General features: G+C 36.6%; 1 protein-coding gene across 3 annotated transcripts in view; it reads right to left on the reverse strand.

Moving 5' to 3' along the window:
* The window catches only part of Rgs22 (regulator of G protein signaling 22), a 110,288-nt gene that overhangs the window by 75,527 nt on the left and 15,669 nt on the right, over positions 1 to 19,092 (reverse strand). For all 3 annotated transcript variants that reach the window (XM_046465007.2, XM_046465008.2, XM_058585641.1), the window contains exons 4-7: positions 11,737 to 11,958; positions 5,426 to 5,511; positions 4,382 to 4,550; positions 1,392 to 1,521 (exon numbers count right to left, since the gene is read on the reverse strand). In XM_046465007.2, the coding sequence (XP_046320963.1) occupies positions 1,392 to 1,521; positions 4,382 to 4,550; positions 5,426 to 5,511; positions 11,737 to 11,958 (607 nt within the window). The remainder of the gene's footprint in view (positions 1 to 1,391; positions 1,522 to 4,381; positions 4,551 to 5,425; positions 5,512 to 11,736; positions 11,959 to 19,092) is intronic.

Raw genomic sequence — 19,092 nt, forward strand, 5'->3', positions numbered from 1 at the left:
AAAATTAGCTGCCATAGATGATGAGACCACAGATGATCAGACAAGAACTGGAATCATTAATTCTTTAACATTCACTATTTTAGAAAAAAGATTCAAATCCTAACATTCTTACAACCTATCATTAAAGTTACAAAAGAACAAGGCACTTATGAAGGCTTACAAATGGATTATTTTTACACTCTTTCTAAAGACATGGTATTTAGCTCCCATTTTTCTCTTAGAAATCAGTGAATATCAGATGGCAGCACTATATTTCACATCGTCAGTATAGCCACAGACCAGGTGACTGTTGTCATCTGTACCCACCCTTGATTAATATTTTCTTAGTTACTAGATTTCAAATCGCAATACACTAGAAATATTTCACTTTAATTTTTATTAAAAAATACCTATATACACTGCATTTTCCTACCTAATATCATAGACTTTGTGAAACTTCCAGGAGTTTCTGGGCTCAATCCCATAGAGTGGGAGGGAGCATATGACACAGACATCTCTGCTCACCATCCTCCTATGGACCTTGTTTTTCATATTTACTCTCTATACTTTCTAATATTATATTTTAGCATTTTGAAGAAATAGCAAGAAACCCATAAATCCAATATTAAGGAGTTTATGTTCCTCTTTACCTAGACCTAGATTTAATTCTAGAGTATCCAGATTTATCTTCTCCTAAAGTTGCACATACCTTTCAGAAGGTTTAGAGTTAATACACTCTTACAGTTAGTAACTGTTTAAGTGAATTCCTGAACACTTTTCCTGAATCACATCTAGATTTTTTCCTCTAATAATATTATAGCTAATAAGTTCCATTTCTAGAAGTTTCCTTTTTTTTATAGTTGTTTTTGTGGAACGTTTGTATCACCCACAAAAGTACCTATAATAGCAGTAGAAATTTATTTGCTTTTTGAGGAAAAAAATCGTCTGAACTTAAAAAACAGACGGGAAACTCAATTTCTATGAATGACTTCACTTTTAAGAAGACAGAACTATTGTACCCACTTTATTGCAAAGGCTTAATAATAAGAACTTGTGAACTGTGATAGGAAATAAAGATAAGATAAACATTTATCAACTGTAGATTAGGTGCCAAGCACGAGGGTAGGCATTTTCTATACATTTAGCATGTATCATTGTCTAATCTTATAGAGGAGAAAAACAAGAAGTGGAATAAATCATAAAAAATTCACACAACGTATAAGTATTCGAGTTGGGTTCTTTTAAACCCTCCCCTTTCACCATCCCAACCTGCTTCTCAAGAAGCAAGAGGAAGTGAAGAAGAGGCATGGGCGGTGTGGATAATGTTTTCTCTTCAGTCACAAGTCCTATAAGACCAGAACAAACAACAAACAAAGAGAAGCTCTGAGTCAATCTTGTCCTTTTCTGCTTACCAGTAATGGGTGAAATCGCTGGAGATTCAATTGTGCTGTGGGTTATACAACAGGGTAATGAAAAGGTACATACAGTTTCCTGACTTTGTTTTGCTAGTGTAAACCAATCTTTTGTTTGAGTGAAGGAAGCCTAGGAAAAATTGAACATAAGATTAACAGTAATTCTCCAATTGCCAACCTGGACAAATCATTAAATAATATTCAATTTGTGAAGTACAATATGTAATGGGAAAATTACTCTGTGAAAAAAAGAAAAATTGTACTAAAATGCATTAAGCAAGAGGATAACTTCAATCCATATTTTTTTTTCATATCACATAATCAAAGGAAAAAAATGAGCACAATACCATCAAATTCTCCTCCACACTTACTCTCAGGTTATTGCTGACTAAAGCTGGACATGAAACCCTCCTTTCTGGATTTACTACATCCTTTGATGTATCTTTTGCTACCTCTTCTCATTTACAACCTTTCCAATTATTTCATGCTCTCGATTCTGCCTGACCTGGCTCAACGTTTTTATCAGCTCCTCCTCAATGGGATAGACCTCTACTCTTAGCACCACTGGCAACCTCTCCAAGCTTAGCTGCCCCCTTTGCCTAAAACTCCATTTTTACAACTTTTCTTGGATTGGATGCTTCCTGCAGACTGATTGATTCCTGACTCCAATTGCTCCTTGGTCAGTTCCTCCTTTGCTTTGTGTATCCCAAGCCAGCTGGCCCAATTCCCAAGCTGATTTGTAACTTCTAGAACCCCAGCCCGTAAGAAACTCCTATCCCAGCTTTCCTGGGAAAATTCCTCTGGCTGCCTCTCTCTCAGAAATGTCATCTCCTATTTTTTTCCTAGATAATCTAAGTTGTTTAACAGGAACAGAGAAGGGAGTGTCCTGCATTCCTCTCATTTCTCCTTTCCTCAATTGTCAGCTGGTGGGCACTTAGCCTAGCACTCACGGAAGAGGCAGGGCTCAAATGAAAGACAGTGTCCCCTGTCTATTATACAGAATTAGCAGGACAAGTCAGGCCACACAATGAGACTAAAGCAAGAGAGAAAATGGAGAAGTGCCTCTCTGCATAGCCACTACCCATCTTGGGGGGAAGGCTCCTTGTGCATGAAAGCTTTGAAAGACTAAGAAGTCACCTTTGTTCCCTCTTTTCTTTAAAACCAGGTCATTTAATATTAATTATATGTTGCTCAATATTTACTTATAGAGCTACTATGCTTCTAAGCAGTATCTTAAGTACAGAGAGGAGGCTAAAAATTGAGGCTCAAGACATTGAGTGAGAATAATATACCAATGTCCCTGCTATTTCAACTGCATAAAAAGGATAAGAGAGTAGAGGACAGGGGAGAAAAAAATCATCAGTTGGTCATCAGTTAATTATTCCACTTGACACCTTTAAGAGGGGCCAATTGTGTTTAGATGGTGTAACTAAAGGCTCAAAGAAATATTACCAATTATCATGAAGATTAATTCATATTTATAGTCATTTAAATAATTTAAGAGTCAAAAATTATGAATCCTCAAAGTTCAAAGGCTATGAAAAATTATGTGATGTAGTTAAAATATTAATCAAGTGAACAGAAATGAGTTTTTTTAATCTCAGAAAACAGCAAAAGTAAACTAGCTTGGATTTTTACTTCCTATATTTGATTAATTTCACATAAAAGGAGTCAGGACTTAGTCTCCTGGATTGATCTTCCCTTTGCAAGTTTATTGGCCTCAACTATCAGTCCGTATTTTATGACATTCATGACATTTCTGTAATATATAAATTAAGAAAAAAATGCTTAAAAATAAGTATAAGAGAGAAGAAAAATATGCCTTTAGTACATCATTAAGCATTATCGAGTAGAAATAATGGACTGGTATAATTTTAAACATTCTTGATAAAGATTACTGATAGAAATGCCCCAATGATAAAATTAACTAGAAGATACACATGGGGAAAAAAGTTTAAATACCATAAGTCTATCCATTCCAACACAGACAAAAAAGAGGTTTCCTTTTATCTGGCATCTTTAATCAATAGGAAGTGCCTGTCTAAAAAAAAACTGTATTGAAAAGAATTTGGAGTCAAGCCCTAGCTCAGCAGAAAAAGTGCCACAATTGATTAGCAATGTCTGTCCTGAATGAGCACTAAGAAAGCAACAGCACATGGAGCACATATTTGCCATTCCTGATTTTGTATACAATTGTTTATCAGAAGCATATTCCCTGAAATAAGATCTGATTAAAATTAGAGGATAAATGCTGCAATGATCCAAAAGGACATTTGATTCTAGGTTCTATCTCTTCCAATGCATTCATACAGTTCCACATTTCTACAATCACGGAGGATAAATTTTTATCTCATAGCAGTTAAAAAATAATGCATTTTACTACTAAGGAATTATAGCAGTACAGGGGTGAGAAGATCCAATTCATCATCTTTTTGTGCAAAAGTTAACTGAATCCAAATAACAATTTTGGAATGAACAATTAAATCAGGGGTAATGCATGTTATGCTTGCTTCCTGGGTGACACTGAGATGTTCTTTAGTCTTGCTTTTGTTACTTCAGATGTGAAAGGATACCTTAATCTAACTCTATTTTAAGTGAAAGAATAAATAGAAAATGAGTACACATAAATCCCCAAGAACTATTGTTAAGTATGCTTTAAATGGGGTTAAATTTTTTTTTTTTTTTGGTGGGAGGGGTAGGGGTGGCTAGGGGTAATGGAGATTGAACCCAGGAGCACTTTACCACTGAGATATAACCCAGTCTTTTTATTTTTCATTTTGAGATAGAGTCTCACTAAGTTGCTGAGGCTAACCTCAAACTTATGATCCTCAGGCTCCTAAATTGCTAGGATTACAGGTATGTGCCACTGAGCCTGGCTTTAAAAGCTTTTGAAATCATCTTCTCTGCTTAAGTAGTACAAATGACATACATACCTATGAAACAAAAAGTTTCATTGAAGTTCTATCATGAAAAATTACTAATACTTTTACCTCGCCAAGAGAAATGTAGAACTTTTTCAGAACCAGGAGATTGTCTTCTTCATCATGAGGAGGCTGTGGAGTAGGCAGTTTTCTCATGATCCAAGGAGAAGTATCTGCACCAAGTGTGAAAGTCATACCTGACTGGCTCCATCTTACTTGTGAGACTAATTTGGCTAACCTGAAATGCAGAAATCATGAATTTTGAAATAAGTTTCAAATATGGTAGAATTCAGGAAAAAGAAACCCCTAAAATTTTATTTTATGTATTCTTCTCCTCGTAGCTCTGCAGGATGATTCTCTTAAGCTCTGCTAAAACCAATGGCTTATTTATCAAACCACTCATTACTTAATATTTTTCTATTCTAATTTATTTTATTTTAAAAATGGTTGTTCTAAGCAAAAGTCAAATTTTAGTATAATTTCAGAATGCTTAGGTATTTATAGTTTAAAAGTCAGGGAACATAAAGGAAAATCTTGGCCCTATATTGACATGCTATCTTTTATTTATTTTCTTTTTCTTTTTCTTTTTTTTTTTTTTTTTGTTCCAGGGATTAAACTCAGGGGTACTAAACCACTGAGTCACATCCCCAGTTCAATTTTCTATTTTTATTTAGATAGGGCCTCACTGATTTGCTTAGTGCCTCACTTTTTGCTGAGACTGGCTTTGAACTCATGATCCTCCTATCTCAGCCTCCAGAGCTGCTGGGATTATAGGCGTGCGCCACTATGCCTGGATGACATGCTATCTTTTTAATGTCACACTAACATTCATTTGTAAGCACCCACACATAAATAATTTTTAAAGTATAATGATCAAAGAAGTTTAATTGAAGTACATTGGTTAAGTGATGCTTCTGTGAAATCTCTTTGGAAAAGTTAAGCAATTTTTGTCAGTGGTCTCTCACTCTTATTCTATAGCAGGTGGATCCAACTCCATTGGAGTCAAAGGCATACCATTTTACTAAGAAATCACAGAAAAAAATGACTTTAGTTGAAAAAGTAGGCATTTAAAAATAGGTATACAACAATAATAGATATATGAAACTCTAATACCTGTATTCAAAGTAGCAATCACTTTCTAGAAATGCTGGAAGTCTTTGTTTTTTGATCCACTTAATACCTTGTTCACGATTGAGACACTATTAGGAGAAAGTGAAAAAACGGTGTCAAAGAAAGTCACCTTTTAGGAAAACTGAGGCCTAATCATGAGAGCAATACTGATCTCCTGCTGTCACTAGGCACTCCACTCCTACCTCTCTGTACAAGAGAGAGCAATGACCCTGAGCCACAAATGTGAGGCAACTTCTTGCGTATAGTACCTCTTTCATTCTCTCAAAAACCCTGTATCAACTATTATCTCCATTTTATAAATTAACTAGTTGAATCCAGGAAAGTTAAGTAACTTACTGGAGGAGGAGGAAGAGGAAAGAGAAAAAAAGAAAAGTCAGTCAATTTTAATATTTCTACTATCATAAAATAGGTTACGATAATCATAAACAAATCCAGGCCTGGTGGCATACATCTGTAATCCTAGTGACCTGGCCAAGGCAGGAGAATCTCAAGTTCAAGTTCAAGGCGTCAGTAATTTAGCGAGACCTTATCTCAAAATAATATAAAAAGGGGTAGGGATATAGCTCAGTGGCAGAGTGCCCCCTGGGTTCAATCCCCAGTACTACTACTACTACTACTACTACTACTAATAATAATAATAATAATAATAGCAGTAGTAGTAGTAGCAATTATCATCATTATCAGAAACATAAAAAGAACCACCAAGGAAACAATAAAGGCCACTGTAGTGTAAAATTTTTTTGGTCAAATATTAAACACTCCCAGGCACTTTCCTAGAGATACCAAGGCTGTATTGTGGTGCCACAGTGCAGGATTCTGTGGGTGCCCACATACACACCCAACTCAGGAGATGTTTCCACAGAGCATGTCCTGCACTCTCTGACCTAAAGCATGACTAGCTAGGTTGTGGAAGGGAAGAGGGGACAAGTTTATATATTAGACCACAGAATGCAATCTGAGGGATAAAAGGAGGAAGGCTGGAGGAGCAGGCTGGGGCCTGACTGTGAATAGTCTTAATTAACATTAAAGAGTTTAGATTCTACCTTGAGGTTGTGAAGGCAATACAAAATTACTGAGGAGTTTTTAAGCTGCTATTCATCCTGAAAAACCTACTCACTATTGATTTTAATTTTTTTTATTCACTTTTTTCACAATTCTAAAGAATGTCAGTACTTCAACAAATGCCACCAAAAAGTAAAACCACCAATAAAACACACATCTCAGTGACATATTCGTGTCTGCATTTGTGTGGCTTTCATGGACCATTTGCTACAACCTAGTTTTGCTGTGACAATAGCATTAGATGTCAACACAGACCATTACTAACTCCATGAGGAAAGTGATTGACCACGGTAGTGCTACTGGCATCATGAACATCCGATGTTCATGAGAATGCACATGTGCTCAATCAACATTGCTGACATTTGGCACAAAGTCATTAGGCTCTTGTGAATGGAAAACTTGGCACACAATGGTCTCCTCCTGTTCAGCAAAAACATCCACTTGGTTTCATCAAACACTATCTTCTGGGCAACAAAAGAATAGAAGAAAACTATGGAAACAGCCAGCACCTGAATAGTATAGCACCTTACTGCCTGCCTGCCTTGTGGCTTACAGTGAGATCTAAAAGAAATTTGGATCTTGCAGTTAGGAAGACTCCAAAGATGCTACAAACTGACAACCCTTCAGGATGCTGAAGTCTTCATTAGCAGTACATTCAGTGGGTTAAAAAAAAATGCCAATTCAGGGCTATGGCACACACCTATAATTCCAGTGGCTTGGGAGGCTGATACAGGAGGATTGCAAGTTCAGAGCCAGCTTCAGGCACACAAGGCGCTTAGCAATTCAGTGAGACCCTCTCTCTAAAAAAATACAAAATAGGGCTGGGGATGTAGCTCAATGGTCGAGTGCCCCTGAGTTCAATTCCCCTCAAAAATGCCAAACTGTGTATAAAGAGCAATATAAAACCTTTAGGAATTCTATAAGGTTGTCAGATTAGTTAGTTCATCCAAAACCAAACTGCCTAATAATTAACTAAAAAATTGTTTACCTGCATATTTCCACCTTTTACAAAATATGGGCATCTATTTGACCCAAAAAGAAAAGTTTGAAAAAATAAAATTGATTTTTATAACCATCCTGGTAGATGTCAAGTGACATCTGGTAGTTTGGATTACATTTTCTGTATGACTAAAGATTGTTGAATACCTTTTCATGTGCTCATTGGACATTTATATCTTCTTTGAAGAAATGTCCATTCAAATTCTAGTCGGACTTTTAAATTGTCTTTTTAAATCTCCCTTCTTATTGTTAGGTTGTAAGAGTCCTTTATAAAATCTACATACAAATTTTCATAAAATATGTAATCTGTAAACATTTTCTGCAGTTGTATAGGTTGTCTTTATTGGTAATCTGTTTTAGAGCATAATTTTTTTTAAAGTTTTTGAGCGGGTGGTACTGGAGATTGAATCCAGGACCTTGCACATACTACACAAGTGCTCTGCCACTGAGCTACATCCCCAGCCCTTTTAATTTTTTTTTTTTTTAATTTGAGACAGGATTTCACTAAGTTGCCCAGGTTAACCTTAAACTTGCAATACTCCTTCGTCAGTCTCCTGAATAGCTGAGATTACAGCTGTGTGCCACCACACCTGGCTAAAAATTTTAAAATTTGATGAAGTCCAATTCATTTATTTTTTTCTTTTGTCACTTGTACTTTCCCCATCATATCTAAAAAAAAAAACAACAAAACAAAACAATGCTTAATCCAAGATAATAAAGATTTATGCCCATGATATCTTCTAAAACACGATAAAAATTATCTTTTTTTATTCTTGCATTGCTGAATTCAATTTGCCTACCTTTTTTTTGAGGATTTTTGTGTCCACATTCATGAGAGATATTTGTCTGTCATTTTTTTGTTTGTTTTGTGGTAGTGGGTATTGAACCCAGAGTTGCACTACCACTGACCTAAATGCCCGGCTCTTTTTATTCTGAGACAGCTTCTCCCTAAATTGCCGACGCTGGCTTCAATCTTGTGATCCTCCTGCCTTGGCCTCCCAAGTTACTAGGACTAAAGGCAAGTACCACCATACCCAGTTGTTTGTGGGTTTTTTTTCTTTTCCTTGAATTTTCTTTAGTGATAGCATCAGAATAATGTTAGCCTCATAAAATTGAAATGGAAATTGATCTCTCCTTTTTTTTTGGAAATTTTCATGAATTTGGTATTATCTCATTCATTACAACACTCATTACTAAATGTTTGATAGAATTTATCAGTGCAGCTGCTAGGACTGGAATTTTCTTTGGGGGAAGATTTTTAACTGCAGATCCAATTCCTTTAACACAGGGCTACTCAGATGATATGTTTTTAAAATGTTTTTATTAGTGCATTGTAGTTATATGTAATATTGGGGTTCATTTTGACTCAATCATACACGTGTGGAATATGTGCTCCATTTTAGTCCTAGTACTTCCTCTTTCCCTCCCCTTCTCCCTTCTCCTTATTCTCCTTCCTTTACTCTACTGATCTTCCTTCAATTTATTTGTTATTCTTTAATTGGTGCTTTATAGACATATATAAAATCAGAAATCACTGTAGTATATTCACATAGCATAATTTAGCCAATTTCATTCTGCAGTTCCTCCCTTTTCCAGTCCTGCTCCCTCCCCGTCTTTTATTCAGATTATCTTCATCCCCTTGAGTGAGCATCCATAATTTGTGTCTTTTGAAGAATATAGCCATTTAATTTAAATGATTGAGTTTATGTAAAGTTGTTTGTAAAATTCTCTTATTTTTCTTTGAACATCTATAAGGTTTGTAATGATATCCTTTCTTTCATTTCTGATTGTAGTCATTTATCTTTTGTCTTTTCATTTTTTATCATCTAGCTAAATGATTATCAATTTCATTGATTTGTTTCCCAAAGAAGAAGAATTCATTTTCATTTGATTTTCTCTCTTTAATTTAATTGATTTTCTCTGTTCAACTTAATTGATTTTGTCCTTTACTTTGGATTTGATTTTATTTCACTAGTATCCTATAGTGGAAGGTGGATCATGATTTGAGTTTAGTATTTTCTATTATAAATACTTGATGCTATAAATTTCTTTCCACAGACTAATTTAGCTGCATCCTCCAAATTGTGATGTGCTGGATTTTGATTTTCACACTCAATTCAACACAGTTTCTCATTTCCCTTGAGATGTTTTGTTTAATTACTTAAATATTTGTGGAGATTTTCCAGATATTTTTTGTTATTAATTTATAGTTTAATTCTGGGTTAGAGAGCATATTTTGCATGCTTTCAAATCTTTTAAGTTTGTTGAAATTTGTTTCGAGGCCCAGAATATGGTCCATTTTGGTAAATAGTACAAGTGTACTTAAAAAAAATGTGTACCTGCTACTATAGGGTAAAATTTTCATAAATATTAACTACATTGTCTTGATTGTCAGTGTCATACAGAACTTCATGTCCTTACAGATCTCCTACCTTTTCTATTGATTACTGAGAGAGCATAGTTTTCATCTCCTACTGTAACTATGGACTTGTCTGGTTCCTCTTTCAGTTCTGTCAGCTTCTGTACTGTATATTCTGAAGTCCTCTTGTAAGGTGGATACATTTTGTGGATTGCCAAGCTTTCTTTGTGAATTGACCCCTTTATCATGATGGAACATTCCTCTTTTTCTTTTTTTTTAATAATTGATTTTTTAATGTATGGACACAGTACATTTTTATTTATTTATATATTTTCATGTGGTGCTGAGGATTGAACCCAGTGCCTTACATGTGTGAGGCAAGTGCTCTACCACTGAGCTACAGCCCAGCCCCACACGCCTCTTCTTCCATAGCGAGATTCCTTGTTCTGAAATCTACTTTGTCTAGTATTAATATAACCACACTCGCTTTCTTTTAATTAGTAATTTTATGGTATACCTTTTCTATCCTTTTTTTTTTCTAATCTAGTTATGTCTTATATTTAAGGTTGATTTCTTGTAGACAAAAAATAGCTGTTTTTCTTTTTTATCCCATTTGACTCTGACTTTTTGTTTTAAAGATGGACACACAATATCTTTGTTTATTAATTTATTTTTTACATGGTGCTCAGGCTCAAACCCAGTGCCTCACACGTGTGAGGCAAGTGCTCTACGACTGAGCTACAGGCCCAGCCCCTGACTCTGACTTTTAATTGCGGTGCTTTGGCCACTTAAATTTCATGTAATTATTGATGTTTATTATTTCTTCACTAGTAATTATTGTTGCTAATAAATATCATAGGCACATCAAGTAAAAAATCTTTTTTAACAAACAACTGATAACATTTAGACTTTAGGGGTAGGGGTTGTGGCTCAGTGGTAGAGCACTTGCCTAGCACACATGAGGCACTGGGTTCAATCCTCAGCACAACATAAAAATAAAATAAAGGTACTGTGTTCACCTACAACTAAAAAATATGTATTTTTAAAAATTTAGACTTTATTTCCTCGTTTTGGCTTCAAAACAATGCCTTAATGTAGGTATTAATATTAGCATTTAATTTGATAAAGTTAACAGGAAAGATAGAATATATATCTCAATTTAGTAACTGAAGAATTAAAAAACTTTAAGGCTGGAATAGAGCTATGTATGAAGTGTTAGACCTATTTTAGCCTATTTCTGTCAGATAAAAATAGTATTGTTAAACATTCATTATTATTGTCATTTGATCCACAGAACAAACCTAAGCACTAGGTAGTGAATGCATGACAGATGATGAAAATGAGGTTCATCAAAGTGAGTTGTTGAAGGACACAGACCTGGTAAATGAACAACCCATGTCAGAACCCAGAATTTTGACCTCATGCTAAGAAGACAAAAACTAGAGGCGGTTAATAGAATTTAAGACCCGGGAGGTCAAAGCCACCTGCAGCAACTTGAGGATCAAAAGTTTTGACTACTAATTGTTTAATGGTATTGGTTTAAAACCCAAGTGAAGTAAATTCTCCATATAAACTCACATTTCCTACAAAGCAACTAATCTACATAGTAAAGAATATACATTTATATTGCCACAAAATAACCTGATAATAAGTATTCCAAGTAAATTATGTTAACCTTCTTAGTTGATAAACAGCAATAAAATTGCTAAATTGACCACTAGCTATGCACAGATGATATAGTGCATAACAAATACTATGTGTATGTACAACAATAAATACAGTTAGATTTCAGAAAGGGAGGTCTAAAGAACTATAATTTATTCTCACCAAACACTTTCTCTTTCAAGATATAAACTCAGATATGCTTTCTTACCATAATATTGTAGTTGACATTAATAGTCTCATCTTCACTGGGGACACTCATGTGAATGGGTTTAACATCATTCTTTCCTTTCCTTACTACATCATAGATGGGATTTCGAGGTTGCTGACTTTGTAGAATTTTTTTCAGTTGCTTTTCCAGAAGTTGTGGAGCATCGTTAATCACTTCAAAAACTCCAAAATCCACATTAAATCTTATTGCCTCTGAAAATGTCTGCAATATAAATGTGTGGAAATTTTTTAAAAAATTTAAACCCAGAAACTGTCTTTAAGAAGACTTGGTGTTTATACATATGCGTGTGCACTTAGTTTTGTGTTCTTAATCATCTCCTTCTCCCATTAGGAGCTTGGAAATCCCTTGGCTAGAGATGAGGGGATCCACCAAGTCCTTCCTTACCAGTGACTTGAGATAAGTGACAGGGTATGATGTGGTAGAAGTTCCCTTTGTATAAACATTTTATTTTTGTTATTCTTTGAAACTAAAGAAAAATGAAGCAATCTCATCCTCTAAGAAGGGGGTGGATTCGAAGGGAAGAATGAATAAAGGAAGAAGAAATAAGGCTCCCATTATCTCTTTTATCCCCAGGAGCCATGAAAGCTAACAATCTCCCATTTCTAAAAGAGAAAATTAAGGACAATATGTTCTTCATTAAAATTATTTCAACACCATTCCTCTCTCTGTAACCAAAAAAAAAAAAAAAAAAAGTGAAAGAGAATAACACTGTTGAGCTTTTCTCAATAACTACTAAATGCTGACAGCTTTTATTTAAAGTTAGCTAGTTAATATACAATAGTCATGAGTCTTTGAAAGCCAACTTGACAATAAATAGCTCTATGACTTTGGGTAATCATTAAACATATTGGGTTCTTTATTTCCATAAAAAGTGAATTGGTGCATTAGTCAAGTATTGTCCCATTTTGCTGTCTAAATCCAGAGACAGGTCCCTTGTTCATGATATTCATTTATTTTAAGGTACCTTCAATAAATTGACTACTCATTTTTTTTCTAGTTCCGAGTATCCACAGAATATGCAGTTAGCCAAATAGTAGAAAACATTAACCTCTTCCCCATGGATCAGTAAGTGTCCTAAGTACAGCATTAATTCTTACAAGTTTTACTAAGGAATTGCAGGATACACTAGTTATACCTTAATAAATGATAAAATGTCATTGGAAAATTGGAGCTAGAAAAATATATGTATATGTGTATGTGTTTACATTTATATAGAGATGTAAAATAATATCATGTTTCTAAAGTCTGTCTGTCTTCCCTCCTAAGGAATTTAAAGTTCATGAACAGGGCTGGGGTTGTGGCTCAGTGGTAGAGCACTTGCCTGGCATGTGTGAGGACTGGGTTTGATCCTTAGCACCACATAAAAATAAATAAAATAACGGTACTGTGTTCATCTACCACTAAAAAAAAAAAAAAAAAAAGAATTAAATGTTTAAAAAATAAATGAAGTACATGATGAACAAACAGAGCTCAAGAAGATTATTGGTCCACGGTCTAAAAAGCCTCAAAGCCAAGCCTTACCTCCAAAATGACAAGCCTGGCTCAATGAATAAGTATGAATAAATTGTGTATTAGAATGTGTATAAGTATGTGTATAAGAATGCATTGATAAGTATATATATTTTTTGTTGGTTGCCTAGCATCTTTCAAATATGGAGATTCAAACAGGCACCACTTATCTGAATGTGAAATATTATTCCTGAATTATGCTATTAATTGACTGAAGAGATAAAAGAGTGCTGATATCATAGACTGGATTTATCTAGCTAGAGAAGGAAATGAATTAAACTCAGTAGTAAAGGGACATCACAGATCATCGGGATGAGAGAAATGGAAGAGGAAATGTGAAAGACCTGGAAAAGATTTTTTCCTAGGTCCGAATATCCACAGAACAAGTGAATCAGCTTGACCTTTGTTGTTTTCCTTTCTTTTTTCTGCTTTCTACCCTCAGATCTGGTAGCAGAACACAAAGCTATGATGGTTTAAAGTACAGAATGCCAACTAGTCAGGTCAATAGATAAAGAAAAAAATTCTACTAATCAAGTAAAAAAAAATGCTCAAGTAAAAAGCATTAGAGGAACTGTGGCACTCTGAGCCCTTCAGTAACCAATCTTACTTAGCAGTACTAAATAGTTAAAATACAGTGGCAGAAATAACAGGGGAGATAAAAATCTACTGTTCACTGGCCATCTACCCTGTGCAGGTATGTGATGGACACCTTAACAGCACTCCAAGTCCTTCCACATTCCTGAGATAGGTCTTTACAGAAAACTAATGCTCAAGATGGCTAAGTGATATGATAACCCATAGATTCAAACCCACGAAGTGATAGATCAGCGCTTTGGAAATAAGCCTGTCTGGTTCCAAAGAACCTTTCTTTACTGCATTGCTTCACAGACAATAAAACTAACACATCCTGACCACTTTTTCAACGCCAGGCACTGTGCTAAGTAATAACCCTAGATAGTTAAGAGGATTCCCAGTGTTTGGATTCCAAAGCCTATGCCTCCCTTTACTTTGGGATTACTAGTAAAGGCACAGAAGCATGAAGCAACATGGTGGGTGTGGGTGACTTGAAGCAGTTCAACACAGTTGGAAAAGAACTAGAATAGCGAGAGGTAGAAAAGTTTAAGGAATAGAGGAAAGAGACCTGAGGCACATAAGGTAGATAGGACCAGATCATAAACGTCTTTGCATGCTATTTTAAGAAGTAAAGCCCTTTTTCTGATCCTCTGGGAAATAAGGAGGCATGACTAAATCCTAAGTAGGGCAGTAACACAGTTACTAATGGTTTGTGTTTTAGTAAGTTTTCTGAGGTAGCAGTCTGGAGGATGTACTGTCTCATTGCCAGCTCATGAGCCAGGAAGCTAGACTGCTTCCACCAGATGACAGAGTGACTGTTGTAACAACTAGGTTTAGGGTAGTAATTATTAACTGTCCAATACAAAGCAAAACTATGGCTGAGAAAGGTTAAATGACCCTTTCATGGTGTATCAGCAAGTTCTATAAGTTCTACAGAACTCTGGGTTGATAATTATGAAACAGATTTAACCGAGGGAATTTTAATTAGGCCTTAGGGTGAGTGCTGCAGACCAGCTCACTCAGGATCTATTCCAAATTCCTGAAATGCTAGGCCTGGGAACCTAAAACCTATATTTTCAGGACTTCATATGTATGGATTCATGTGTGATTCAGATTTTACTACTTATATGCTCTTAAGGTTTGGATATGAGGTGTTCTAAGTTGTTCTTGGTGTTTTGGTCACAGTGATGAAAAGCTAACTAAAAAATAAATTGGTACTAAGAAGGGGGGCGTTGTTGCTGTGACTAAATTGGTGGTTCAGAAGTCTTTGGAAATGTTTTGTGGGAGGAGTTTGGAAAAGTTCAGAGATGCAGGCTGGAGAAGCCTGAGAATGTTGGAATGGTGGAGCATGATGGGCGATTCTAGTGGAGCTCAGAAGACCAAAATGTACATAGGAATGTAGATAATAAAAATTGTGTTCATGACATTTCAGAAAACAAGGGTTATATTGGGAATTGAACTAAAGGCTGTTTGTGTTACATTCTGGCAAAGAAGTTGACCTACATTTTTTCCAATGTCCTGAGACTTTCTGTGAGGTTTAATCTAAAGGTGATGGGCAATTAATATGGTTGGGAAAATTTCAAGGCAGCACAGCATTTAGGCAGTGGCATGAATAATGATGGATTCATTTAGCCAGGTTTACTGGGACCAGAAAACAGAAGGATTTTTAAAACTTGCAGTTTGGACAGAAAGTGCACGTAAAAGTGGGGCCAAGGATGGTGTGCTTGTTAAAGAGATTATAGCCAATAAAGAGATGCTAAATACTTTGCATAGAAACAATGGAAAAAATGCCTTGAGGGCATCCTTGGCCATACACATCACAGGTTCAAGGGTATAAAAGTAAAATAAGACCGCGCAGGAGCATCCTGCTTGCACAGGGGGACCTAGGAAGTTGTTTCACTGTGCTCAGCCACTCAGGCACTCAGAGGCAGCTGCAGTTATGATCCCAGGGGCCCAATTACCACTCAAGCTGGCAGCAGACCTTAGCATTGTCCATGTGGTGCTAGTTCTTCAGGAATGCAGAATACTGGAGTTAGGGGTCATGGAGGCTTCCATTGAGATTTCGAGGGAAGGCCTGGGAGGCTAGGCAAAGTGTAGCAGGGTTGAAATCCCTATGGGCTGCCCCTGAGAGGGCAGTACATGAAGTTGTGAAGGTGAAACTTAAGTGAGAATGGAGACCCCAGGAATTAAGAGGTGCCAGTAATGTAGACTGTCTGCTGAGAAAAACTGTGGCTACAGAGAAAGCCAAGCTAAACAGAGAGGCCATGAGTGCTGAAGCCAGAAAGGCTTCAGAGGCAGGGCTGCCCAAGCCCTTTGGAGAACACATCTCTTTACCATGTGCACCAGACACCAGATGTGGAGCTACTGAACTTTTTTGCCCAGCTGGGTTTCAGTCTTGGTTTGATCCCATCCCTTTTTTGTATGCTCCTATTCCTCTCCTTTGGAAAGGGAATGTTCACTCTGTGCCATTGTATACTGGATATATGTCACTTGCTTTTTATTTTTATAGTGGCTCATAGCCAAGAGTTTGCCTTGAGTCTCAGATGAGACTTTGGATTTGAACTTTTAAGTAATGCTGGAACTATTGCCTATGGAGACTCTTGGAGTTGTTCTAAAGGCATTTTGCAATGTGAGATAGACAATAGCTTCTGGGGGCCAGGGGTGGAGTATTATGGTTTGGATATGAGGTGTCCCCAAAGGCTCCAGTGTTAATGTGGGAATATTTAGAAGTGAAATTATTGGATTGAGGGCTGTAACTAAATCAGCCCTCATCATCCTAGTTTGAATGGACTAGCTGGGTGGTAACTGTAGGCAGATGGAGCATGTCTGGAGGAGGTGGATCACTAGTGGCATGCCTGGAAGGGTGCTTCTTCTCTGTGATCCCTCCCCGCTCCTCTCTGCTACCTGGCTGCCTTGAGCTGAGCAGCTTTTTCTGCCGTGCCTCCTCCCATGATGTGCAGCCTCACCTTGGGTCTGGAGGAAAAGAGTCAGCCATTTATGAACTGAAACCTCTGAAACAGTGAGCTCCAAATAAACTTTCCCACCTCTAAGTTGTTCTCATGGGGAACTTACTTGGTCACAGTATGGGAAGCTAACTAACACATATGGGCCCACAAAAATATCTGAATACTGAGCCTAGGTAAGTGGTGAAAGAGGAGAGGTATATATCCATTCTTAGAGAGAAAAACTAAAGCATGTAGTGGTTTTGTGTTTTTTTTTTTTTTTTTGGCAAATTCCAAAAGGGAAATATGTCCAAAAGGACAATATTAGAATTTTATGTCTGGTTTAGTTATTGTTCTTTAAAAAAGATTTGACTAAACCAGAAACTATCCAGAGAAGAAAAAGCAGAATGATTAAATGGAAGAAATGTTGGGCAAACTACTCTGCCTTTCTGAAACATCATAAAAGGGGAGGAGAGACTTCAAATGGATAATCCCCAGGTGCCTTCCACATCTGATACTCTGTCAGTCCAAGATGACTGTCCATGATAAAAAGATTCTGTATCTTCTCTTCTCTAGCAGTATCACCCAACTCCACCATTCTTTTAATTCATTCATTTATTCAATAAGTATTTATTGAATCCTTGTTAAATAAAATATGATGGATGATATATTGCTATATTGAAGAAACCAATATAGAGCATCCTCCACAAAACTCTAAAATGACATGGTTTATACCTCAGAGCACACACAGTCTAACAGAGGAAGAAAGATGAGTAAATGCACTAGATAAAGACCCACTCTCCAAGCCAGCATGTAAGGTGAAATCATATTTAGTCAAAATTACCCCCCTGAAATCTTTGAAAGCACCCATAAAATATAATGTTACCTTAAACACTGTTCTCAAATTGATCAGTTTTCCTCTGTTCAGTTAAGAACAAGATAAGGTGGAATGTTTGGGTTTAAAACTCATGTTGTGCAAAAATGTTATGTTTAACACTAGACTTGCCCTTGGCAGGAGATGATTACGCTATCAAGAGGAAGGAAGAACGATACCCATGAGGGAATGGCAGATTCTCCTCTTCCATCTCACATCCTCTCCAGGACACACATTCATAAATTGGCACAACAATCAAGCTTATTCTCAATCTTTAAATCATCCATGCTGCCTCTGCTAAGCATGAACAGTTCAATTTGCACAGTAATGCATTATAATGCAATACCACTTTAAAACATAGAAAGCACAACTGAAGCAATGCAGAGTGGTGTGGTGGCACATAAGGATTCATTTAGCTATCTTTTGAAACTAAGGAAGAGGTGTGGAGAAAGTGGGATGCTAGAGTTGGGTCCTGAAGAAAGAATGGACATTCCTTAGTAGACGAGAGGGAAGGAAATTTGACAAAAGGTGGAGCCAATGCATCCAAATACAGGAGCACAGAACAACAGGCACCTCTTGTGAACCGCAAGCAGGTGACATTGTGGAAGTTTAGTATGTGAGGGGAGAACACCAGGAGAGAAGCCTGGAGAGGAAGACAGGGGACTAGCTCATTGAGGAGCTGCACTGTGGTTCTCTGAGAGAGGTCCCTTGACCAGCAGCATCAGCATCACCTAGGAAACATAAGAAATGCAAATTCTGGGGCTTCTCCCTAAAATTGGAAACTGGGATGGGGCCCAGCATTCTTAGCTTTAAGAAGCTCTTGGGTAATTCTAATGCACACCCAAGCTTAAAAACCATTGCTTTAGAATGACAAGGCACTACTGAGGAGTTTTTAGCTGAACAGAGGCAGATTTCAGGTTAAGACAAACTCCAAAGCCAACTATCTGTTCCGTCATGCTGTCACCTGTACTCACCTACGTGAGGGTGCCTGCTGTCTATGTTCTGTACACAGGAGAAAGAACTCTGTGCTTCATTATCACTCAAATTCTTATTTCTGCTTAAAAAGAATCTCTCCCATGTATCATGTCCTTTGTTTTTACCATTTCCAAGCATGTCTACAAAACTCCCAAAGTTAGTTAAGTATGTGACCATAAAGGATACACAGGTTAGGGGGGATAGAAATGAATGATATGGGAAACATTTTCCAAAAAAACTGACTAGGCTGATTAAGAACACTCAGTTTTTAATCATATGACAGGAAAAATCTTCAGTTTGAACCTCAAACTCGATCCTCCACAAGCTGTTACAGACTGCCCTTTTCCTTACTTAATTTCTTATTTCAAGGGTATCATTTTCCAAATGTTCTAAAATGAATTGACCTGAAGGTGGTGAAAGCTAACTTTGTAGTACTAGTCATCCATGTGCGAAAAATATTTT

The sequence above is a fragment of the Marmota monax genome, unplaced genomic scaffold (genome assembly GCF_021218885.2).
Source record: "Marmota monax isolate L192 unplaced genomic scaffold, Marmota_monax_Labrador192_F-V1.1 WCK01_AAM20220418_F8-fsc00003, whole genome shotgun sequence".
Taxonomy (NCBI): domain Eukaryota; kingdom Metazoa; phylum Chordata; class Mammalia; order Rodentia; family Sciuridae; genus Marmota; species Marmota monax.